The sequence below is a fragment of the Scyliorhinus torazame genome, chromosome 2 (genome assembly GCF_047496885.1).
Source record: "Scyliorhinus torazame isolate Kashiwa2021f chromosome 2, sScyTor2.1, whole genome shotgun sequence".
In the NCBI taxonomy this organism is placed as follows: Eukaryota; Metazoa; Chordata; class Chondrichthyes; order Carcharhiniformes; family Scyliorhinidae; genus Scyliorhinus; species Scyliorhinus torazame.
This window is the reverse complement of record NC_092708.1, coordinates 118,371,301-118,396,506: the sequence shown is the minus strand read 5'-3', so window position 1 is coordinate 118,396,506 and position 25,206 is coordinate 118,371,301. Positions and strand designations below refer to the sequence as shown.

General features: G+C 42.2%; 2 protein-coding genes across 7 annotated transcripts in view; one reads left to right on the top strand and one right to left on the bottom strand.

Annotated features, from left to right (window-relative positions):
- The window catches only part of slc25a12 (solute carrier family 25 member 12), a 178,686-nt gene extending 175,000 nt beyond the window's left edge, over positions 1-3,686 (top strand). For all 5 annotated transcript variants that reach the window (XM_072475934.1, XM_072475935.1, XM_072475936.1 and 2 more), the window contains one exon: positions 1,958-3,686. In XM_072475934.1, coding sequence (XP_072332035.1) covers positions 1,958-2,162 — 205 coding nt within the window. In that variant the 3' untranslated portion in view covers positions 2,163-3,686. The remainder of the gene's footprint in view (positions 1-1,957) is intronic.
- A 199-nt stretch (positions 3,687-3,885) lies between these two features.
- The window catches only part of LOC140391400 (cytoplasmic dynein 1 intermediate chain 2-like), a 135,340-nt gene continuing 114,019 nt past the window's right edge, over positions 3,886-25,206 (bottom strand). For both annotated transcript variants that reach the window (XM_072475943.1, XM_072475948.1), the window contains 7 exons: positions 24,797-24,943; positions 24,485-24,598; positions 19,609-19,742; positions 13,279-13,423; positions 8,441-8,581; positions 8,105-8,230; positions 3,886-4,793 (listed from right to left, as the gene is read on the bottom strand). In XM_072475943.1, the coding sequence (XP_072332044.1) occupies positions 4,692-4,793; positions 8,105-8,230; positions 8,441-8,581; positions 13,279-13,423; positions 19,609-19,742; positions 24,485-24,598; positions 24,797-24,943 (909 nt within the window). In that variant the 3' untranslated portion in view covers positions 3,886-4,691. The remainder of the gene's footprint in view (positions 4,794-8,104; positions 8,231-8,440; positions 8,582-13,278; positions 13,424-19,608; positions 19,743-24,484; positions 24,599-24,796; positions 24,944-25,206) is intronic.

Here is a 25,206-nt window from a genome sequence, read left to right as displayed (position 1 = left end):
CTGCCTGCTCTTCATCGGGTTTCATAAATGCAGTTTTGCCTTGGAGTGATTGCTCCCAAGCGCGGGACAATCTCTTCAAAACCCATTTTTCGTTGTGGGCCTCATCTGAGGTGTCGTAATTTGCGCAAGCTCTCTGTTCTGCGTCTGTCGCGTGAGAGACTAGGATTCGAGTCCATTTGCCCATATTATCTGGGGACAAATGGGCGCGGGCTAACTCTCCAAAAACGGAGGTGAAATTTATCCACAAGCGTCCAGCAAACGCTGTGGGGTGCTCTGTCTTCTTTTGCCTACACTTATTGAGGCCTTCTACGGGATCTCCTCTGTTGTAGCCGATCGCATCAAGGATCGCTGTGTGCATCTCTTGGACTGTGCCTTCTACATTCTGTGGGTCGGGAAGGGCTGCCACAACTGAAGGGACGAGGCTTAAAACTGTGAGCTTCACTTGAAATGAAATGAAAATCGCTTATTGTCACAAGTAGGCTTCAAATGAAGTTACTGTGAAAAGCCCCTAGTCGCCACATTCCGGCGCCTGTTCGGGGAGGCTGGTACGAGAATCGAACCGTGCTGCTGGCCTGCCTTGGTCTGCTTTCAAAGCCAGCGATTTTCATCCAGGCCGTACATGGTAGCCTGCTGTTTGACTTTAGCGCAAAATTGGCGGGGGTCTGAAGTGGGAAGGAACGGTGTAATTTTTCCACACGCGCCCCGTAATTGGGTCACGGTTAACGAGGTTGTGTAAAGGAAATCTCCTTCGGCCCTGCGGTGTGTGGTTACAGGGTTCATGGGGGGGGGGGGGGGGTGGTTCTGCCTGTTCGGTTGGGGGTTGGGGCGCTTTCCCTTTTCTGGGTTTTTTCCTGCATACATGTCCCATGTACGTAGGGCAGTCTCGTTCAATTCCTGCCAATCGGGGCCGTTTTGCTGATCTAATTTTGGTCCAAATGTGCTTTGAAACCCATTTTGAACGGAAAGCAGAGATTGCAATTCTGCAATTTGCTTCCGGCACTTTGCGTGGTCTACGAAGCCCTGCCTTTGTTCCATCGTGGAAGTATGTAGTGCTCATACGGCTGCTTTCAGATCATTGCACTGTTTCTGCAATTTCTCCACTTGCTGTTCTGTCTCTTGTCTTACCAAGACCGCACGTTGCGTGTCCTGGTCGGCCTTATTGTATTGCGTCTGAAAACTGTTCCAATGCGCGAGACAAGACTGATGCGCCCTCTTGGCTTCATCCACCTCTGTCCCTTGCTGCTAACTGCTCTTTTAAATCTCTATTCTCCTTCTCTACCTCGCTCACGTCTACCTCACTACTTCTGTCTCTCTCCTCTATCTCTCTATGGAGCGTCCTAACGACCTCTGTGCCTCGCAATTGTGCCAAACGGGACACGATTGCCATCGGCTTGCGAGCTTTCCCTAAGCTCTTCTTGTGGATCTCTGACAGGTTCTCCCACCAAGTATGTCCTATACTCCCGGGACCTGTTTCCTCATTATCGCAGAATTCACTCCCAAAGGGGCCATCCTTTCCCTTTGAGATATTTCCTTATTTCATCTTCCCAAACGGGACACTGTCCTACTCTACTGGTCGCTGCGACCTCGAATTCCTGGGGGTTCATAAGGTGTCCAATGCCTTCGTTGCCATTTTCTCTATCTAGGTTCTCTACCGAATTTGGAACAGGGGGTGATAAAGTTGTGATGTAAACACGGGTACGGCTTACGCCAATTTCTGGCCTACAAAACCTCTCAGGTTTACCTTATATCCCTGTTAGTACGCATGCATTAACACACTTCCGAATCTCAGAGGCTTGATCAGTACTGTTCTTACGCTTGTGGTTTTTCTGTTTCCAATTGGATTCTCTCGGAGTGGTTAGGCCACTTCTAAGTCGAGTCCTGTCAGATGTCGCCAGTAAATGTTGCTCTCTTTGGTGTTTCTTGCTTCTTGCTAAAATCTATTCTGTTTACTCAACAGCAAACGTGTTGGTTCTGAGCCCACACCAAAATCTAGGATCTCGGACCTTCCTCCAGTCTCTCCACATCATATTGGAGGATACAAACTAGCTGCTGCTACTTTTGCTGGTGTTGAAAACAAGTTTGGCCTCTATCTGCCTAAATTTAGATCTTCAGGTGTGGCTGTAATCCATCCACCAGTATCAGCTGGTTCTCCAGAGTCTTAAGAGATCCCGAAGGTCCATTGAGGTGCAATCTCAAATAACATAAAGCAATGTTTAAAGTAATAGCTGCATGTAGGTGGAGTCAGTTGAACTTCGATTGAAATGTGTTTCTTAATTAAATTTTTGTAACTATTAAACATCTGAATTATTTGCATTGCAGAAAATTGTTGCCACGGACTTTATTTGTATTATTTTAGAGATCATGTGTAAAAGATGAAACAAAACTCTACCTACAGCTCGAATTAAATACTTAAAACCACTTAAACATGATTGTTTCAAAAAGCAATGTATTCAATCACTGATTTCTGACTTGAATACTGTTAATATACCTGTTGTGTAACTGCTATGGACACTTTAAAAAGTTGTTTTATGCTGTGCTTTTTCTTGATCTTTTCTCCTGTTGCTTCTGAAGCACCAGAAAAAGTTCAAAACAATGTTTAGCACGGTGCTGCATTTAACGGTTTATTATTCATGAGAAAGTATCGAATGTTAAAAGCTTAACCTACATTTTATTTTGTTCATTCATTAAAGTACAGAAAAGTCATTTTAACTTGTAGTACTTTGGGTTCAAAAAATAGTTTCATAATTCAATTATTGAGAGAAAAGGGCAGGTTGGTTTGCGTTCTAAAGATTCAAGCTCAGTTGTGGAAGAGCTGGTGGACACCCTGCATTGAATGTCAGTTCGTTACTGCAATGAAAACACTGCTGTAGCCAGAAAACGTTAGGGAAATATACTCCCCAGTTTTGTTTAATGGAGTTATGTTATTGAAAAATTCTTAATTCAAAGGTTCTCCTGTAAACTTGCATCCTGTACCTATTATTAAAGTAATCAGCTTCATTGGCTGAAATGTGCCCTCAGCATTGCAGAACAAAAGCCTTTCAACTGTTTAAAAAGCCTATTGCAAGGCACAAATTGGATCAGATCAGTATCTATGTATGATCCTTAATTTAAAAAAAAAACTTGCATTGCTTTACACAATTTGCACTTGATATACCTGTACATAGTGTACATCTGTACAGAGACATAGGGGACAGAGTAAATCACATGATGCTGTGGTGTAATATGCTTGAGTTACAGGTCAGTAAAGACATTGTACAGATTGTTAAAGTTTTGTTAAACCATGTCATTTAAAATGAAATTTTAGGATAATACTGTAAGAATTATATCACTGTATTGATTTCTTTAATGAAAATAAGTCTGTTAAATTTGGTGTCTGAAATTGCTAGGAAAACTGAATCTGACTAAAAAGGCTAATTTTAGGCCATCAGTGAATCAACCTTAGCCCAAAATATGCTTTTTATGATGTGTATTTCAGCATATTTGCTGAAAGTGTTCTTTTGATTTTGTAACTGGGTGTCCTGGTGTTTCTCCGTGAAATGAAGCTACATTTGAATTGTGTACAGACTGAGTTTCCTTATGCACTATTCAGATGTGCACAATAAGCTACCACCAGCAGTTTAGCTGTGAGACAAGGAATACCATAATGTGACATTTCTACAATTAAAATGTATATATGGCAGATAAAACCTGTTGCATTTTAGTATGTTTGTCTACAATGAGCCCAAAATAAGTTCTGATCTTGAGGAAGGGTGAAGAAGAAACTCAAATCTTACATTTATAAAGGACTCTACAATCAAATGGCCTATAGTTTGCCAAGTCATCATGTATATCTTTTCAATGCCACAAAAGATCTTCAATGTAAAACACAACACATCCAACAGACACTTTTATTTTCCTGTATATTTTATTTATGTAAAACTGGCATTAAAGTTGTTACATAACTTTGTAAAGACTAATGCATTTAGCTAGTTAATAAGCACAATGTTGTTTTCCTCTTCATTTTCATAATGTCAGGCATAGTCACAAGACCAGTGAAATTCAACACAGTAGGTGATTTCTGGATATAGTTCTCAACTATATAGTGCACGTCAAATTTACCTGATAGGGGCAGAGATGGCTTATAATAAATTATCAAGCCGGTATAACAATTTGGCCAAATAAATACTAAACTATGAAATCTTCAACCTTGGGAGGTCACTTCTAAACGGGCTCTCTACTGTATCTATTTTATTAGACCCCTGAGCAAAGTTATACTTTACAAGGCAAATTGTCATTTGTTTTCAGTGCTCTTGACAAAGGTATGCAAAAGCAAGAAGGCATAAACACTGCCTATTCTGCACCTTCCCTATGTAGAATTATAAATTGTCCAAACAAATATAATATATAGATAGTGCTTTTGGGAACACACTCCTGTTTAAAAAGTAGTTAAAATCATCACCATTATTAGGATGTAGTAAAAACTAAATAGAAACTGCAGTTGCAGCAAAAAGTGCAAGTTTAATTCCCTGCAGAGTGTTTGGGGTGGGTGTGAAAATAACTACAGTTGAGTCTTCTGTTGCAGAGCTTTGGGAGATGGTTCATTAAAACCACAGGAAGTTATATTTTGGAAAAAACATACAAAAATTACAAACCTAATTTGGAAAACATATAATAAGCTACTCTACAGCCAGATCATGCCTTGAACTCATCTATTATGCTGCAAGTTCCTCTTCTGCATCAGCTCTGTTTGCATTTATTTCTGCCAATGTATGAGCGAATCGTGTCCATTCATCATTTCGAGGAACTGCTATTTGCTGTTAAAAGAAATTAGCAAAGAATTATGCCAAATGGAACCTGTTTTTGGCAAAATTTCCAAATATATACCAATGACAGTGATGATACCACCAATTGACAGGAACAGAACTTAGACTAACATGGAACGTAAAGAGAAAAGTGTGCAGTGCTGAAACCATTCATGCCTTATCTCTAGGCTGACTATTCTAATACACTCTTTGCTGGTGTCTCACCTTCTACTCCCTGTAAACTCGAGGCCATTTAAAATTCTCCTGCCTTGTCTTAACTTAGAACAAATCCCATTCTCTCATCATCCCCGAGTTCACTGACTGACATTGGCTCCCAGTATATCCTCCCTTAAATATCCTCCCTATACCTGTTTCCCCCTTTAAAACATCCCTCAAAACCTACTTCTTTGACATTATGTGACTCATGTCATATTTTGTTTTATAATGCTCCTGTGAAGCATGTTGGGACATTTCATTGCACTATAGATGCTTTATAAAGATAGGGAGGGAATATTAACTCAATGGCAGTGTTCTGAAAAGCATGCATGAACAGATCCCTGAAGGCAGAACAGAGGACCTAGCAAAGCACGTAGCATAGCGGTTAGCACTATGGCTTCACAATGCCAGGGTCCCAGGTTCGATTCCCAGCTTGGGTCACTGTCCGTGCGGAGTTTGCGCATTCTCCCAGTGTCTGCGTGCTATTGGGTAATTTGGACATTCTGAATTCTCCCGCTGTGTAGCCGAACAGGTGCCGGAATGTGGCGACTAGGGGATTTTCACAGTAACTTCATTGCAGTGTTAATGTAAGCCTACTTGTGACAAAGATATTTTTTAAATTAACTTGGGTTTTATAAATCGAGGCAGAGGACAAAAGCAGGGAAATAATATGGAGCGTTCATAAAGCTCTGGTTAGGCCACATCTAGAGTAGTGTCCAGGAAGTGAGGTTTCAAAGGGTACTTTACCAGAATATCTCCAGGGATGAGAATTTTAGCTACAAGCTTAGGTTGGAAAAGATGGGATTCTCCTCGTAGCAAAGGAGATTGAAGAGAGATTTGATAAAGGTGGAGCAAGATAAGGTAGGCAAAGAAAAACTGTTCCCATTAACAATGATTTTAAAAGGAAGTTGGATGGGCACTGCAGGGAAACAAGCTTGCAGGGCTGTGGAGATTGACCGGATTTAGTCAGTGGCCCCCGACACGAGCTGAATGGTAGCTCCTGTGCCATAATGACTATGACTGTTTCGCTAATGAAAGGAAAAAGCGAGTCATGAAAAGTCGCTGCAATAAGAATGGGATATTAAACATCTTCACAAATACATGATACTCCACTGAGAGGCACATGGGCTGTTTTATGTCTATAATCAAGTCCATTCATTTGGCCATTTATGCTCCTTCACCAAAGGAGCTGGGACTGGGGTTGAAAATCAACCCCAGTCCCATCACTTTGCAATTTATTTCCCAACACACCAAATTAACTTCCTCCATGAAACCTATATTCTCAACCCCTTTCTGATTCCTCAACTTCCCCTCTTGCTTCCTGCCCAACATTATTGACCGTCCCTTTGGTACTATTCCTTCTCCTTTTGAAACCTTTTTCATGACTATACAAAAAGCATTATTGCTCAATGTCTGATCTACTTTCTCACCAAGGCGATCAAAAGCATCCTCGGACCAATTTTAATCGCTATCTGATTCAACAACTTGTATTTATGAAGCACCTTAATGCAAACAGTGTTCCCAAAATGAATTCCAGAGGAAAGTGACATTGAGACTTTTTGGGACAATTGGGAAAGCTTGGTCAAAAAAAATGTATTGAGAAGGATATTTAAAGTGAGCATGAAGGAAAGTAGAAAAATGGAGGCAACTCCAAAGGAGACAGCTGAAAGTTCACAATGAAAATGGAGTGGAGGGATGAGGATGCAGAAGGGACATAATGCTGCAAAAAGGTTGCAGAGTAGAGTGGCCATGAAATAATTGGTAGATAAAGATTTTAAATTTGGTGTGTTAAGGAAGGGAGATTGTAGATCAGCAAGAATAAAGATCATGGGCAAGTGGGATTTAGCATGGGATAAGATATAGAAGGTGGCGTTTTGAATCATTTGCAATTTATGGAAGGTAGAGGTATACAAGAAGAACACTGAAAAAGCTAAATTAGTGGTAAAGGGGGAAGCAGCAGTGGGCCAAAATAGTGGAGGTTGCCTATTTAGAAGTATAAGAGGAACATAATGCAGTTGCTGGAAGTTTGAAATAAAAACGGGGAGAGTTTTCCAGCCGTTCTCGTGAATGGGATCTTCCTGTGCTGCCAACGGAGAATCCCCACCGTGGGTGTCCTGGCGGTGAGAGGTGGATTCAATTGGAACTCCCATTGACAGCAGCATGACCAGAAGACCCCGCCAACAGCGGGCCACCACCCGCCACTGAGAAACATCCCTCGGGAGGGGGGGGGAATCTCCACCCAGGAAGTGCTGGCAATGGCAGCATTTGTACAGTGAGAAACAGCTAACTTTTCATGTTGGTGACCATTAGAACAAACAACTTCGGTCGTGGATAAGATATGGGTTTGAAACTCAGCGTTGAATTGAGCAGAAAACCAAATTTGTGTGCACTCTGGTTTAATCTCAGCAAGCACGCAGAACTGTTGGTGGGAGCCAAAGCAATATTCTACTGTAGGAGATTATGATTTATTTGCAATTTCAGACAGTGAGAAGATCATAGAGGAAAAGGGTGATGCTGAGTGAAGCATAGATAATTGTGTCTACAGAATATATCATGGAGGAGAAAACCAAATAATAATAATCTTTATTATTGTCAGAAGTAAGCTTTCATTAACACTGCAATGAAGTTACTGTGAAAATCCCCTAGTCGCCACACTCTGGCGCCAGTTCGGGTACGCTGGGAGAATTCAGAATGTTCAATTCATCTAACAAGCACATCTTTCAAGACTTGTGGGAAGAAACCGGAGCACCCGGAAGCAGACACGGGGAGAATGTGTAGATTCCGCACAGATAATGACCCAAGCCGGGAATCAAACCTGGGACCCTGACGCTGTGAAGCAACAGTGCTAATCACTGTGCTACCGTTCAGATCTTGCAGGAATCTTGAAGTCTTCATTTTGAACCTGGACAAAAACCTATTGCTGGAAATGTGCCTTGACAAAGAATCATCCAGACTCGAAACATTAGCTACCTTTACTGGACAGATTGTGCTGGCAAGGGCAGAGCCTCATATCTGCAGTGCTAGAAAAGTTGTAGTTTTGTGCCAATACCCAATCTATTCTATGTTGCTGCCCTACATGTACAAAGTAACAGAATGAATGAACTCACCTCTCCTACATCATAAATCAATATCTGCCCTTCAGAGTCACCTACAGCTATTTCTCTTCCAGTTTGAGTCCATTTCACACGATTCAGTGCAGGATTACTGTCAACAGTAATGCTTGCAGTCGGCACCTAAATAAGGAATTTAGAAAAACCAGTTTGAAATATTAGTCAAGGGTTTCGGAAATTTCACAAGCAAGTTACATTGAAAAATAACTTTTATTTCAGAGTACTCATTTTCTCTGAAGTTTGCGATACTGGAACTACTTTTATATTACTGTCCTAACAACAGTACTTCTGTCACATACTACTAAGTACTAACTTCCACCTAATTCTGCTTACTTCTGTGTCATTGTTGAGATTCCACAAATCAAGTCTTCCCATTCCGTCAACACAAGCAAATAGGGCAGGATGGGTCGGAGACCACATGACATCATAAACATAATCGGAATTATCTTCAAAGGAGTACAGTGGCTTGTTATTCTGAAATAGAATAATTATATAACTTAAGGATTGCTTATTTTATATAAAACAGATCCATGAATCAAATTATATACAATCCATGGTTTTGTCATACATAGGACGTTAGCATTTATTGCCGGATGACAAATATTGGCAGTCTGTTTTACACATCTAATCTTTTCTTTTGATCGAAAATCAGGAAAGATGTAAAGCAGGCTGCTTGCAGATGATCATATATTTTTCATCCAGCGATACAGATAAAAATGATCTGCATTCAATACGTCCACATGTCCGTCCTTGGCCTGCTGCAATGTTCCGTGAAGCCTAGCGCAAACTGGAGGAACAGCACCTTATCTTCGGATTAGACACGTTACAGCCTTCCGGACGAGTTCAACAACTTAAGAATGTGAACTCTCTCCACCACGTTTACCCCATTTTTATTTCGATCAATTTATTTTCATTTCTTCCATTGCTCTGTATTTCCCTCACCATTGTCTTCCCCCCCCCACCACCACCCCACTCCACTTGGGCCAACTAGTCCTAGTTGCCCTTTGACACACTGTACAACTTTGTTCAACCATTCACACATTCTAATCTCTTTATAAGTGACACTATCAGCACCCTTCTTAGCCTTAATCACCCCATTTACATTCCTTTTGTCTTCTGTCCTCGACATCATTGGCTATCTCCACCTATTAGAACATAGAACGATACAGCGCAGTACAGGCCCTTCGGCCCACGATGTTGCACCGAAACAAAAGCCATCTAACCTACACTATGCCATTATCATCACTATGTTTATCCAATAAACGTTTAAATGCCCTCAATGTTGGCGAGTTCACTACTGTAGCAGGTAGGGTATTCCACGGCCTCACTACTCTGCGTAAAGAACCTACCTCTGACCTCTGTCCTATATCTATTACCCCTCAGTTTAAAGCTATGTCCCCTCGTGCCAGCCATTTACATCCGCGGGAGAAGGCTCTCACTGTCCACCCTATCCAACCCCCTGATCATTTTGTATGCCTCTATTAAGTCTCCTCTTAACCTTCTTCTCTCCAACGAAAACAACCTCAAGTCCATCAGCCTTTCCTCATAAGATTTTCCCTCCATACCAGGCAACATCCTGGTAAATCTCCTCTGCACCCGCTCCAAAGCCTCCACGTCCTTCCTATAATGCGGTGACCAGAACTGTACGCAATACTCCAAATGCGGCCGTACCAGAGTTCTGTACAGCTGCAACATGACCTGACTCCGGAACTCAATCCCTCTACCAATAAAGGCCAACACTCCATAGGCCTTCTTCACAACCCTATCAACCTGGGTGGCAACTTTCAGGGATCTATGTACATGGACACCTAGATCCCTCTGCTCATCCACACTTCCAAGAACTTTACCATTAGCCAAATATTCCGCATTCCTGTTATTCCTTCCAAAGTGAATCACCTCACACTTCTCTACATTAAACTCCATTTGCCACCTCTCAGCCCAGCTCTGCAGCTTATCTATATCCCTCTGTAACCTGCTACATCCTTCCACACTATCGACAACACCACCGACTTTAGTATCGTCTGCAAATTTACTCACCCACCCTTCTGCGCCTTCCTCTAGGTCATTGATAAAAATGACAAACAGCAACGGCCCCAGAACAGATCCTTGTGGTACTCCACTTGTAACTAAACTCCATTCTGAACATTTCCCATCAACCACCACCCTCTGTCTTCTTTCAGCTAGCCAATTTCTGATCCACATCTCTAAATCACCCTCAATCCCCAGCCTCCGTATTTTCTGCAATAGCCTACCGTGGGGAACCTTATCAAACGCTTTGCTGAAATCCATATACACCACATCAACTGCTCTACCCTCGTCTACCTGTTCAGTCACCTTCTCAAAGAACTCGATAAGGTTTGTGAGGCATGACCTACCCTTTACAAAGCCATGCTGACTATCCCTGATCATATTATTCCTATCTAGATGATTATAAATCTTGTCTCTTATAATCCCCTCCAAGACTTTACCCACTACAGACGTGAGGCTCACCGGTCTATAGTTGCCGGGTTGTCTCTGCTCCCCTTTTTGAACAAAGGGACCACATTTGCTATCCTCCAGTCCTCTGGCACTATTCCTGTAGCCAATGATGACATAAAAATCAACGCCAAAGGTCCAGCAATCTCTTCCCTGGCCTCCCAGAGAATCCTAGGATAAATCCCATCAGGACCCGGGGACTTATCTATTTTCAGCCTGTCCAGAATTGCCAACACCTCTTCCCTACGTACCTCAATGCCATCTATTCTATTAGCCTGGGGCTCAGCATTCTCCTCCACAACATTATCTTTTTCCTGAGTGAATACTGACGAAAAATATTCATTTAGTATCTCGCCTATCTCTTCAGACTCCACACACAACTTCCCATCCCTGTCCTTGACTGGTCCTACTCTTTCCCTAGTCATTCGCTTATTCCTGACATACCTATAGAAAGCTTTTGGGTTTTCCTTGATCCTACCTGCCAAATACTTCTCATGCCACCTCCTTGCTCGTCTTAGCTCTCTCCTTAGATCCTTCCTCGCTACCTTGTAACTATCCATCGCCTCAACTGAAACTTCACACCTCATCTTCACATAGGCTTCCTTCTTCCTCTTAACAAGAGATTCCACTTCTTTGGTAAACCACGGTTCCCTCGCTCGACGCCTTCCTCCCTGCCTGACCGGTACATACTTATCAAGAACACGCAGTAGCTGATCCTTGAACAAGCTCCACTTATCCAGTGTGCCCAACTCTTGCAGCCTACTTCTCCACCTTATCCCCCCCAAGTCACGTCTAATGGCATCATAATTGCCCTTCCCCCAGCTATAACTCTTGCCCTGCGAGGTATACTTATCCCTTTCCACCATTAACGTAAACGTCACCGAATTGTGGTCACTGTCCCCAAAGTGCTCTCCTACCTCCAAATCCAACACCTGGCCTGGTTCATTACCCAAAACCAAATCCAACGTGGCCTCGCCTCTTGTTAGCCTGTCAACATATTGTGTCAGGAAACCCTCCTGCACACACTGTACAAAAAATGACCCATCTAATGTACTCGAACTATATCTTTTCCAGTCAATATTTGGAAAGTTAAAGTCTCCCATAATAACTACCCTGTTACTTTCGCTCTTATCCAGGATCATCCTCGCCATCCTTTCCTCTACATCCCTAGAACTATTTGGAGGCCTCCTATTGCTGGCCTAACCAGCCCCACCGCTCCACGCACCCCAACCCATCACAGTATAAATCTGATTCTTTTTCCAGTTTCCTCTAGTTCAGACAAAGTGTTATCCAGACTCAAAACATTAGCTCCCTTTTCTCTCCACAGATACTGTCAAACCTGCTGAGATTGTCCTGTATTTTCTGTTTTTTGTTGCATTTAATACAGTTACATTTGTAGAAGGAACTATAGTTTTCAGGTGGGCAGGCATGTCTCAATGAGACCCAATGTCATAGAATCCCTACAGTGCAGAAGGAAGTCATTCAGCCCATCAAGTCTACATTGACACTTGGAACGATCACATTTCCTAGGCCCAATCCCTGTCCTATTCTTGGAACCCCACCCTAAGAGGCAATTTAGCATGGCCAATCCATCTAACCTGCACATTTTTGGACTAGCAAATGTAATGTATAAATTGCAAGAAACGTGGCCTGACATAGGAAAACAAGGAATAAAACATAATTACGGTGTAATAACGGATTTGCCTCTTTCAATGACTAGATAATATGTAAAACACCCAGGAACGTTAGGTATATAGACATGGCTAGAAAGTGGAGTGCACTCTTTGCGGATTGTGTTAAATTTTACAATACTTTCCTCAGCTTACAAAGGTTAACTTTGGATCACTATGCCTTAACAGAGTGTATGAATTGGAGTACAGAAGAAACCAGCAAAGAATGATTTGAAAAGTAAGGCAGTTAAGTTATACGGGAAGATTGATTGAGGCTTAAATGTGAAATTTAGAGAGCAGGGATAATCTTTTCGCAGTGCATCTAAGTCAATCTTTGTAATATTGTTGTGAACCTGTAATGTTAGATCAGTGTGTGTCACATGTATTTAATCTCGATCAAACATTAACATTAATCCAGGCTAACCACCTAGCAATGCAGGCCTATCAGATCACATCAACAACTTCAAATAGTTTGTCATACCTCTACTCACCTGTACCTTGTCTCGAAGTCATCTCCCCATCCCAACACACCCCTCATTTCAAGACACACTTCTGAAGTTATAGGCATAGCTAATAACCAAACGCATGAAAGTTAAGCAGATGGATAGGTTAGTTGAACTTAAAGATTGGCACGTCAGATGACACAGTGCCAGGGTCCCAGGTTCAATGGGTTACTGTTTGTGTGGAGGTTGCATATTCTCCCAGTGTCTGCATGGGTTTCCTCCTACAGTCCAAAGATATGCAGGTTAGGTGGATTGGCCATGCTAAATTGACCCTTAGTGTCCAAAGATTAGGTGGGGGCCTAGGTAGGGTGCTCTTTCGGAGGATCGATGCAGATTCACTGGGCCAAATGACCTCCGTCTGCACTGTAGGGATTCTAAGATTCTAAAAAAAATGTTGACAGCTAATATGAAATGTATGCATTTTTTCCCTAGCACCACCATGTGCAAATATAAAGTTCTGCAAATTGAATATCGTTGTGAAGATGCACATTGCAATACAGTAAATATCATTTAGCCAGTATACCTTAGTTGTCCATAGTTTGACTGTCCAGTCAAAGGATGAGGTGATAAAAAGATGAGAGAAGTCAGCTGGTCCAGCTGCAGTGTGATAATGGATACCTGTGATTGGTCCTTGATGACCATCAAAAATTTCACTGATTCCAGCTTTGCTGCAAAAAACAGAATTATGTAAATGACTGAACAAAAATGCCGAATATACATAAAAATGAATACAAGAGAAAATTCCCTTTGTTCAGACAAATGAGAACTAAAGATGTGCAGGTTAGTTGGATTGGCCATGCTAAATTGCTGCTTAGTGTCATGATCAATGCGTGGAGTTACAGGGCAAGGGTGGGGGAGTGAGCCTGGGTGGAACTCTTTCGGAGGGTTGGTGCAGTTTCTATGAGCCAAATGGCCTCTTTTTGCACTGTATGATTTTATGGGTTCAACCTCATGTTTTATGGCAAGATCCAAAATATCTCCTCAACAAACCTTTCAGGAAGAACTATTTTCACCCTTTTCCTTGCTTACATAGAATTTTTCATAGAATTTACAGTACAGTGCACCGGCCCTTGGAAAGAGCACCCCACTTAAGACCACGCCTGCACTCTATCCCCGTAACTCAGTAACCGCACGTAACGTTTTGGACACTAAGGACAATTTATCATGGCCAATCCACCTAACCTGCGCACCTTTGGACTGTGGGAGGAAACCGGAGCACCCGGAGGCAACTCACGCACACACGGGGAGAACGTGCAGACTCCGCACAGACAGTGGCCCAAGCCGGGAATCGAATCTGGGAACCTGGAGCTGTGAAGCAACTGTGCTAACCACTGCGCTACCATGCTGCCCTGAAGCCTCGGCAAAATGACAGTTTGTAGTAAACATCTCATTGAGCGTTCAACAATAACAAAAACTTGCATTTATATAGCATCCGTAAGACAGGAAAAAAAATCACAAAGCACACCAGAGACATTTGATGGGGAATGTCAATTAGACATTCTGTTTTAGACAGCTCACCAATTGGATCGTTAGGAATTTTGGCTGGCTCCAACTCAGAGCCTGTGATAAAGGTAAGTCTTGGAGACATTAAGTACAGATAGACAATGGCAATAGGATTTGTGACAGTAGTAGAAGTACATCTTTGGACTACTGATTATGCCGTTAAGCAGAATAACTGCACAAAGCATGTATGGAATAAGTGCCATCTATTTTCTGGCTAATTACAATCACAGCCCTCTAACAGGTATTAGGACCTGAACCTGTGTTTGCTAGGCACCTGTGGGAAATAGGCATTAGATGCCCTACACAGTTGGAAGTCTTAGAAGTCATCAACTTTCAATTTGATAACTGTCATACTTTGGGATGATCGGGCACGGAAATTCATTCACCCAAAAGTGACTCAATACCCCCAAAAGCAGAATATTGTTCAATTTCACCAGCCAGATAGTAACAGCTGCAGTACCAACTTAAAGCAAAGGTGTATCAACTGGTACTGGAACATAGCTTCATAAAATAGATTTCAAGTCACATGGGGTCATGGAAAGATTCATCCTACTTTCTGCACTGGACTGGGAACTTTGAAATAAGCTGAGTAATATGAAAAAGAAAAACAACTATTTGAGTGATGATAGGGTTGAGACAGGCTTATTATTATTGTAGTTCAGTTAATCCTTATGTTAAGCTTTGAGAGCCATGCATCTTGGCTAAGGTTTAAAACAGCTCCCAACTCTTGAGCTCCACCATGAAGGAAAAGGGCTGCATGGAAATGCCATCACCTCCAGTCCCCTCTTCAAATCACATACCATCCCACCTTAGAAATATATTGTTCACTGACGCATAATCATTTTCCCAGAATTCCCTACCCACCAACATTGTAGCAGCATCTCCACCACAACACCCACACGTTCAATAATGTGCCTAACAATAATCTCTAAAGCGGGAAATTCTGCTGACTTTGCACTGACGCATATCCCTCAAGAACAATATATATTTTTAAATTCCCAAACTTTTAACAAAGAACAATACAGCCCAGGAACAGGCCCTTCGGCCCTCCAGGCCTGTACTGGTCATACCACTCGGCCAAAACCCTCAACACTTCCTAGTGCCGTATCCCTCTATACCCATCCTATCCCTGTGTTTGTCGAGATGCCTTTTGAACTCCGTTATAGCATCCATAAGACAGGAAAATTCCCTCCCTCCCTCTTTTTCTCCCTCCCTCCCTCCCTCTTTTTCTCCCTCTCTCCCTTCCCTCCCTCCGTTAATTGCCCTTAGTGTTCAAAATAGCCCTTAGTGTTGGGTGGGGTTACTGGGTTATGGGGATAGGGTGGAGGTGTTGACCTTGGGTAGGGTGCTCTTTCCGGGAGCCGTTGCAGACTCGATGGGCCGAATGGCCTCCTTCTGCATTGTAAATTCTATGATAATCTATGATAATGTATCTGCTTCTAGAATCTCCCCTGGCAGCACGTTACAGGCACTCACCACCCTCCGTGTAAAAAAACCTGCCTCGCACACCTCCTCTAAACTTTGCCCCACGGACCTTAAACCTATGCCCCCTAATGACTGACTTCTCCAGCCTGGGAAACAGTGCCTGCCCATCCACCCTCTCCATGCCTCTCATAATCTTGTAGACCTCCATCAGGTCATCCCTCAACCTCCGTCATTCTAATGAAAACAGTCTGAGTCTATTCAGCCTCTCCGCATAATAATAATCTTTATTGTCACAAGTTGGCTTACATTAACACTGCAAGAAGTTACTGTGAAATGCCCCTGGTTGCCACATTCCGGCGCCTGTTCGGGTACAAATAGGAAGAATTCAGAATGTCAAAACTACCCAACAGCACGGCTTTTGGGACATGTGGGAGGAAACCGGAGCACTCGGAGGAAACCCATGCAGACACTGGGAGAATGTGCAAACTCTGCACAGACAATGACCCAAGCCGGGAATCGAACCTGGAACCCTGGCGCTGTGAAGCAACAATGCTAACCAATGTGCTACCGTGTCGCCCACTATTATCAGCAGAGTGCAAGGTCAGAACAGTCTGAGGGTGCATGTTTACAAATCCTTGACGATGGCTGGTGGTTCCAACTATGATGAAGTTGATATGGTGGTTAAGAGAACAGATGGGATGTTTTGTTAATGGAGCAATGATTGCCATGCTAAACCTTTGAATTACACTGGTTCCGTCTCTTGGAATATGGTGTATAATTCCGGGCACCACATTTTAGGAGAGGGTCCAGAGGAGGTTCACCAGGATGATGCCAGGTATTCAGGATTCCAGTTATGTGGAGAGATTCGGGAAGCTGAGAGTTTTCTACTTACAGCAGAGAAGGTTAAAGCGTGACCCAAGAAAGGATTTCAAAATTATGAGTGGCTTTGAGTTTGGCAAATGAGTAGTAACCACAGATCAGATTTAAATTAATTGGTGAAAACTAGAAGGGAAAGGAAGAGACATTTCTTCACACGAGGGCTGTTAGATCTGGAACACACTGCCCAGAAGGGTGGTGGAGTCAGATCCCATAGGAATGCGCAAGTAATTAAGAGGACTTATTTGCAAGGTTATGGCAAAATCTGGGATATGGGATCAAATTGGAATCTTTCAAAGAACTGACACAAATGTGAGGGATTGCATGGCCTACTATTATCCTCTGATTATAACTGGACTTTATTGTTTACATTACCGTTGTAAGGACAATGTATTTTAACCTAAAGATTGTTAAACAATCACAACTACACTTCAAAATTGCATGGAATATCCTTGTCACTGGGGAAGCAAGGTACAATTGAAACTAATGGGGGGAAAAAGCATACACTAAGTATATAACCAATAAAGAAGGTAGCAAAATAAATATGAAGCAGCCATGAAAGAAGGCAAGGAAATAAGGCAAAATAAATAAAAAATAAAACTAGATTGAGGAATGTGAAAGAAGAAAGTATTCTACAAATACATAAATAACAAGAAAAATAGGGAAGCAAAAGAATGCATAAGATAAACTTGCATGTAATGACAGCAAAATCATAGAAATATTAAATAGCTACTTTCCCTCAGTATTTACCAGAGCAACCAACAAGAGGACATGATATTAGAAGGGAGCTTGAAAAAGATAGAAGTTGAAGATAGAAAGGGGGCGATAACCGATAAACTAATCAAACTTCGAAGAAATAAAACTATCTGCTTCAGATGGATTACATCCATGCATATTAAAAGGAGTTGGAGAAGATAGAGTAGAAACATTATACATATATGTAAAACATTCCTTTGAAAAGGGAAAATAGTGACAAAGGACTGGCGGACAGCTAATGTCATTGACAATTGTGTCTTCAACTGCCTGAGCTCTAACCCAGTGCCTCCCGAACATTTTCACATTGTGGTCTCATTTTAACGCTTGAAACTTGGCATGATCCCAGAGACAAGGATGGGTAAGAGTTGTGCGAGCAGAGCGTTTGTGGGGTCTAGTTTGTTAATGTTGGAATCATGTTGTAATGGCCTGCATGCTTTAAGTTTGTAAATTGAGAGCATCTGCCACCAACTGGAGAAATATGTGGGAATGATTGCCAGTGTATAAAAACTAGTATACACCAGGTGTTGACAGAAAACAAGAGAAATCTGTGACTTTACACTGTAGTCTTGAGAATAAATGTGGAGTAAGGAAAAGGCTGGCTTTAGAATAATCCTTTCCTCAATGTATATACAGTGACTTTAACATAGTTGTGAGGGGCAGCAAAAGTCCCTGAAGAGGTTGGGCAGATGTCTTACAAACCTTTTTGAATGCTCTGGGGGGCAGTGATGGGCCCTCAAACCTCATTCACACGAACCACCAGCTAGCAAAATAAAATTGCACGCACATGTCCTGGTATCTCAAACTCAATCACAGGACTGTACTGCCTGAATCGCCACTCCTCAGCTGCCATAGCCATTACCTCAAAGTGCCTCAGAGCTTGCGACCTCTATTATCAGTCTGCGACCTCACCTGGGAGTGCAACCCACAGTTTGGGAACCCCCTGGAACTCCTTCCCTAAACCTATGTGCCTCTCTACCTCTCTTCCCCTTAAGGCACTCCTTAAAACTTACCTCTGTGCCATAATGTTGCGTTGTATGTCCCAGTGCCTAATATTTGAGAATGCTCAGTGAAGAGCCTGGGGCCATTTTACTATGTTAAAGGCCCTATATAAATGCTCACTGCTGTTCCCACTTGCGGCTAGTGCAAAACCAGAGGCATAACATAATCACCATCAAATCCAACAGGGAATTCAGAAGAAACTCTGTACCCAAAGACGAGTAAGCATATGAAACGTAGTACCACAAAAAACAGCTGGGACAAAGCATACGTTCATTTAACCAGGACCCTTTATAAGCATGAGGGGGAGAGGAATAAAAAGAGTATGCTTATATGGTTAAAGTAGGGTGGGAGGAGGCTCACATTGATCATAAAGCTAGAATAGACCAGTTAAGTTGAAATGCTGTACACTTGATTTCATTTCATGCGTGTAACTTTATGGGTAACTTGGAGAAGGGATGGTGTTCCCATGCATCTGTTTCCTTGAGTTTCTGGTTGGTTGAGGTCATAGGTTTGGGACTTACTGGCAAAGAAGCCTTGGTAAATTGCTGCTGTGCATCATGTAGTTGTTGTAGCAACAGGGAGCTGGTGGGTGGATAGACTAATGCTCAAGATACTTTGTCCAAAATGGAGTTGAGCTTCTCCAGTGTTGTTGCAGCTGCATCCATCCAGGCAAATAGAAAGAAATCCATGATACTCGTGCTTTGAGCCTTGAAGGCGGTGGTGAAGTTCTGGACAATCAGTAGGTGGGCTATTTGTCTCAGAATACTAGTCTCTGACTTGCTATCATGATGTAGCACTTCGGTAGATGTCCAATTGAATTTCTGGTCAATATTGCAGGATGTTGATGTTTGGGAATATGAGAATAGCAGTACCACTGAATGTCATGGGGGAAGTAATTTAGCTCTATTTTGTTTGGTTTGGCACAAACGTCACTAGCCACATCAGTCCAAGCCTGGATGTTTGCCCATATCTTTCTGCAAAAGGATGTAGACTGCTTCACTCTGACAAACTGGGAACAGCCCCACTTCGGACCTTATGATGGGAGGAAAATTATTGATGAAGCAACTAAAGATCATTGGACCTAGGATGTTGCCCTCCAGATGTGCAGTAATGTCCTATGGCTATGTGATCAATCATCTTCCTTTATTCCATATACAAACTTAGTCACTGGAAAGTTTCTCCACTAATTCAGTTTAACGGGAATACACACCCTTGATAAAGGGACCTAATTCAAATTCAATTTTCGGGGAAATAATTAAACACAATCAAGTGCTTGAATTATTTTCTGCCTTACCTTCCATGGCGGCATGCTGTGTATATAGAACCTTCTTCACTACCAACCACAAAATTGTTGACATCACCCAATGGGAAGGACATGCAAGTAACAGCCACTGCTTTAGATTGTTTGTGCATCAGCTCCATGCTATCCTGTATAAAACAAAAGCAGAGTTTTGGATGAGCACAATTTACAAACCATGCCAAGTAGGAGGTCAGCCAAGACAGCACTGGAATAGTCAGGCCTAGGGGGAACAATGCCATGGATGAGGGTTACATAGCAGATAAGCTAAAGCAGGGGTGGAGATAGCAATGTTATAGTGGCAGTCTTGGTGATGGGCAGGATGACGTTAGAAGCTCAGCTTGTGGTCAAATAAGATGCCATGGCTGTATACAGTCTGATTCAGCCTCAGATGCTGGCCAGGGAGCCAAAAGAATATTAGTTAAATCTTACTGCCTTTAATTAAGTAGTAAGCATTTTCCCAATTAGAGATTAACATTTTAGATTCTATATAACCAGATACAGGAAGTATGTCGGGAACTATACAACTTTTGCACTAACCGTAAATTCTGAATAGTTGTCCAATAGATACTTTTCTGAATTTAATGTTAACTTTGTACAGAAAGAAAAGTCAAACATACAAATGTAATACGTAAAATGCAGGAAACAGGAGCTAGTACTGCGGCATAGCACATTTGTGTTTCAACGCATCATGGAGAAGCAGAGTCACATCTACTTGTTTCTTAGCAGCAAGGTCAATAAATCAGGAGGCATATACTCAACTTTATTGATAGATGGATTGGAGGTGATATTAGGAAAAGCTTTTTCATCCAGAGGGTGATAAGTGTCTGGAATTTGCTGTTCGGATTGATGGCTGAGGCAAAACCTTATTTAAAAGGTACCTGAATCTGCACCTAAAGTGCTGTAACCTATAAGGTTACAGATGGGGGCATGAAGATGTGATTAGAATTGGAGGCTAGGTTTTTTAAAAATGAGTCAGCACTGATGATGGGCTGAATGGCCTCTTCTGTGCTGTAACTTCTCTGTGGTTCAACATTTCCTCAGTGTGTATCTCTGCAAATCTTGGCAGTTCACAGAAGCGCATTTCAGAAGTTAGGGAAATGGTACATGTCATGTTTTGATAATAGAGACAAATAAAGGCAGGAAACTAAATTCAGTGTAACCTTTTTCCAACATAATTTTTATAATAATCATTATTATTGTGTTATGACCCAGTTAGGGACCGTTAACATTCAAAGAGAAATCTGAACAACTTCAAATCAATGGAACTATGCCACAACGTTTCACGTTTTAAAATAAAAACAAACTTTATTGTATATAAAACAAATTAAACAAAGCAAATATGATTGAATTAACACCAAATAAGTTATAACTATGTATGTTATGCACTCAGTTTTACTTCTTACTTCCTCCAAGAATTCTCTTATACATCATGATATCTTTTCAGTTATTCACTTTGTCAGGACAATCCAAAATGTGTCAGAGTCCTCTGGAACTTCACTTTAATCCTCCTCAGTTCCAGCTATTCTCAGAAGTAAGACTTTCATTAACTACTTCAGCCCCTTATTCAAGTTGCCTTCTCAGTGCTTCCAACCTAATCTACTGATTGCTTTCTTTTGCCACAAGACCCTGAGGACCACTGTAGATTCCTCCCCTAGTTTCAATCCGTGATGAACCCTACTCCTGTATTCCATGAGTTGAATGATAAACTTAGCTTTTTCTCTGCTACATTGCAGGCCTAACCAACTACCATTTACTTTGGCTATGTTCTCTCATCAAACACCCAGATAAATTGAAACCAGAGAATCTTTCCAAGCACCATTCATGATGACATTGCATGCCCTGGGATAGTCTCAAATAGACCTTTAGATTAAGTATCCCTTATCTAAAATCCCTTTTTTGATCTCATAAAAGAAATGTAGTTTACAATCCTTCAGAATTTACTAAATGCTTTTAAACTAATTTAGCTCTAACAAAACAAAAAAATGCAAACATCAGGGCGCGATTCTCCCATGCCACGCCGTATGGGAGAATCGGCGTTCGCGCCATTTTTTCCCACGGCGCCGATCCGACGCCGGCAGGCAATTCTCCGAGGAGCGGAGAATCGGCGGCATTTGCGCCAGCGCGTTTGGCGCGGCGACGGTCGTGGGCCGCTGTCCGCGGCCGGGCCACCGATTCTCCGGCCTTGATGGGCCGAGCGGCCGCGGGGAAACGGCAGAGTCCCGCCAGCACCGTCCACACCTGCTCTCAGCCGGCGGGAACTCTGCGCGTAGGGTCGGGGGGCGGCCTGTGGGGCAGGGGAAAGCGCTCCTTCACCGATGGGGTCTGGCCCACAATCGGCGGGCTGGCCTCTCCAGCCCCGGCCCTATTTTATTACGCAGCCGGCCCCTGAACCCCCACGCCATGTTGCGTCCTGGTCGGCGCGCTGAGGAAGTCCCCCGCGCATTCGCGGGTTAGCGCGGCCCAACTGCGCATGAGCGGGTTGGCGGGGCACCCATTTGGCGCCGGGAAGGGAGGCTGGAGCGGCGTTCACGACGCCATGATCACTCTGTCTCCATTTCGGAGAATCGCGCCCAGAGTCTCCACCAAATGGCTCACAGATAGGTAATGCATCGTTTAAGTTTCTCCACCTGCTGTTTTATGGTCTTCCCCTTCAAGCTGTTAACCTCTTAAGTCAACATAGTCCCAAACTTTTAAGTGTAATAGACTCCAATCTTGTTTCAATTGCATTCATTTCATGGCTGAATTTTTTACAGTTAAAACATTGACCCCTAAAACTAAAAGTTATATTCTAAAACACACAAACCATGAACTAGATATTCACAACAATATACAAAACTAAATAGTTACAAACAAAATTTGTTTGCTATTAAGAATAAGCAACATTGTTAGGATCCAAAACTAATAAAAGACTGCAGTTTCTACAAATATATAAAACAAAAAAGAGTGCCTACAGTAAATATTGGTCCTTTAGAAGATGAGAAGGAAGATTTAATAATGGGGGATGAGGAAATGGCTGAGGAATTGAACAGGTCTTTTGGGTCGGTCTTCACAGTGGAAGATACAAATAACATGCCAGTGACTGATGGAAATGAGGCTATGACAGGTGAGGACCTTGAGAGGATTGTTATCACCAAGGAGGTAGTGATGGGCAAGCTAATGGGGCTAAAGGTAGACAAGTCTCCTGGCCCTGATGGAATGCATCCCAGAGTGCTAAAAGAGATGGCTAGGGAAATTGCAAATGCACTAGTGATAATTTACCAAAATTCACTAGACTCTGGGGTGGTCCCGGCGGATTGGAAATTAGCAAACGTGACACCACTGTATAAAAAAGGAGGTAGGCAGAAAGCGGGTAATTATAGCCCAGTGATCTTAACTTCGGTAGTAGGGAAGATACTGGAATCTATCATCAAGGAAGAAGTAGCGAGGCATCTGGATGGAAATTGTCCCATTGGACAGATGCAGCATGCGTTCATAAAGGGCAGGTCTTGCCTAACTAATTTAGTGGAATTTTTTGAGGACATTACCAGTGCGGTAGATAACGGGGAGCCAATGGATGTGGTCTATCTGGATTTCCAGAAAGCCTTTGACAAGGTGTCACACAAAAGGTTGCTGCATAAGATAAAGATGCATGGCATTAAGGGGAAAGTAGTAGCATGGATAGAGGATTGGTTAATTAATAAAAAGCAAAGAGTGGGGATTAGTGGGTGTTTCTCTGGTTGGCAATCAGTAGCTAGTGGTGTCCCTCAGGGATCAGTGTTGGCCCCACAATTGTTCACAATATACATAGATGATTTGGAGTTGGGGACCAAGGGCAATGTGTCCAAGTTTGCAGACGACACTAAGATGAGTGGTAAAGTAAAAAGTGCAGAGGATACTGGAAGTCTGCAGAGGGATTTGGATAGGCTAAGTGAATGGGCTAGGGTCTGGCAGATGGAATACAATGTTGACAAATGGGAGGTTATCCATTTTGGTAGGAATAACAGCAAAAGGGATTATTATTTAAATGATAAAATATTAAAACATGCTGCTGTGCAGAGAGACCTGGGTGTGCTAGTGCATGAGTCGCAAAAAGTTGGTTTACAGGTGCAACAGGTGATTAAGAAAGCAAATGGAATTTTGTCCTTCATTGCTAGAGGGATGGAGTTTAAGACTAGGGAGGTTATGCTGCAATTGTATAAGGTGTTAGTGAGGCCACACCTGGAGTATTGTGTTCAGTTTTGGTCTCCTTACTTGAGAAAGGACGTACTGGCACTGGAGGGTGTGCAGAGGAGATTCACTAGGTTAATCCCAGAGCTGAAGGGGTTGGATTACGAGGAGAGGTTGAGTAGACTGGGACTGTACTCGTTGGAATTTAGAAGGATGAGGGGGGATCTTATAGAAACATATAAAATTATGATGGGAATAGATAGGATAGATGCGGGCAGGTTGTTTCCACTGGCAGGTGAAAGCGGAACTAGGGGGCATAGCCTCAAAATAAGGGGAAGTAGATTTAGGACTGAGTTTAGGAGGAACTTCTTCACCCAAAGGGTTGTGAATCTATGGAATTCCTTGCCCATTGAAGCAGTAGAGGCTCCTTCATTAAATGTTTTTAAGATAAAGATAGATAGTTTTTTGAAGAATAAAGGGATTAAGGGTTATGGTGTTCGGGCCGGAAAGTGGAGCTGAGTCCACAAAAGATCAGCCATGATCTCATTGAATGGTGGAGCAGGCTCAAGGGGCCAGATTGCCTCTCCTGCTCCTAGTTCTTATGTTCTATTACTCAATTTTAAAAATGGCTCAAGAAATTGGTGCATATGTGATGAACGATAATGCACAGGAAATAAAATAAACTGTTAACATTATCTACATTTCTTTAATTAGTTTTCCTTACCTGTGGCTGAGAAAGCATATCCAGACTCCACGAGCAGATCTTCCCATCAGTAGAAACACTGATCAGGTTATGAGCATTTTGAGAACCAATGACATTCACACAGTAGACTGGATGCTGTGGGGAGATTATTTTTTGCTTAATATTTTTACCAATCTGATTATTACAAATATTTTATAATTTTACTGTCACATAGAAAGTTAGGGAAATAGTAAAAAATAAAACATACTTTACAATTATTCCTAAAATACATTTTAATCTCTGATCCTTTAAGTTTGTACTTCAAAATGTTCATTTAGTATTTTTGAACCGTACCGTGTGAGCAGCAGCAGAGAGTGGTGTTCTTTGGACTGGTGTCCTTTTGTTGCTGCGATTGTCCCAGAGCACAATCTGGCCAGAATATGTTCCTCCAACTACCAGATTTGGATGAAATCGTGCAAAGGAAGCTGACATCACAGATGACTATTGAAAAACATAATAAAGCCAATATGCGATCAAGAAAAAGGAACATGGCAGCAATTTTCAATAGCATCCATTAAGTAGTTCCATTTAGTATTAAAATCAGAACATTTTGCTCATTCAGCCGTTTTTAGTTCCCATCCACTGCCCAATTTAAATGAATCTCTTTTTTTTTTTAAACTCTCCATTTACTTCTGTACAACTAGTCACGTAAAATGTATGAAAGAAGTGTGTAATTTTCTAATCCATGCATACATTCATACAGA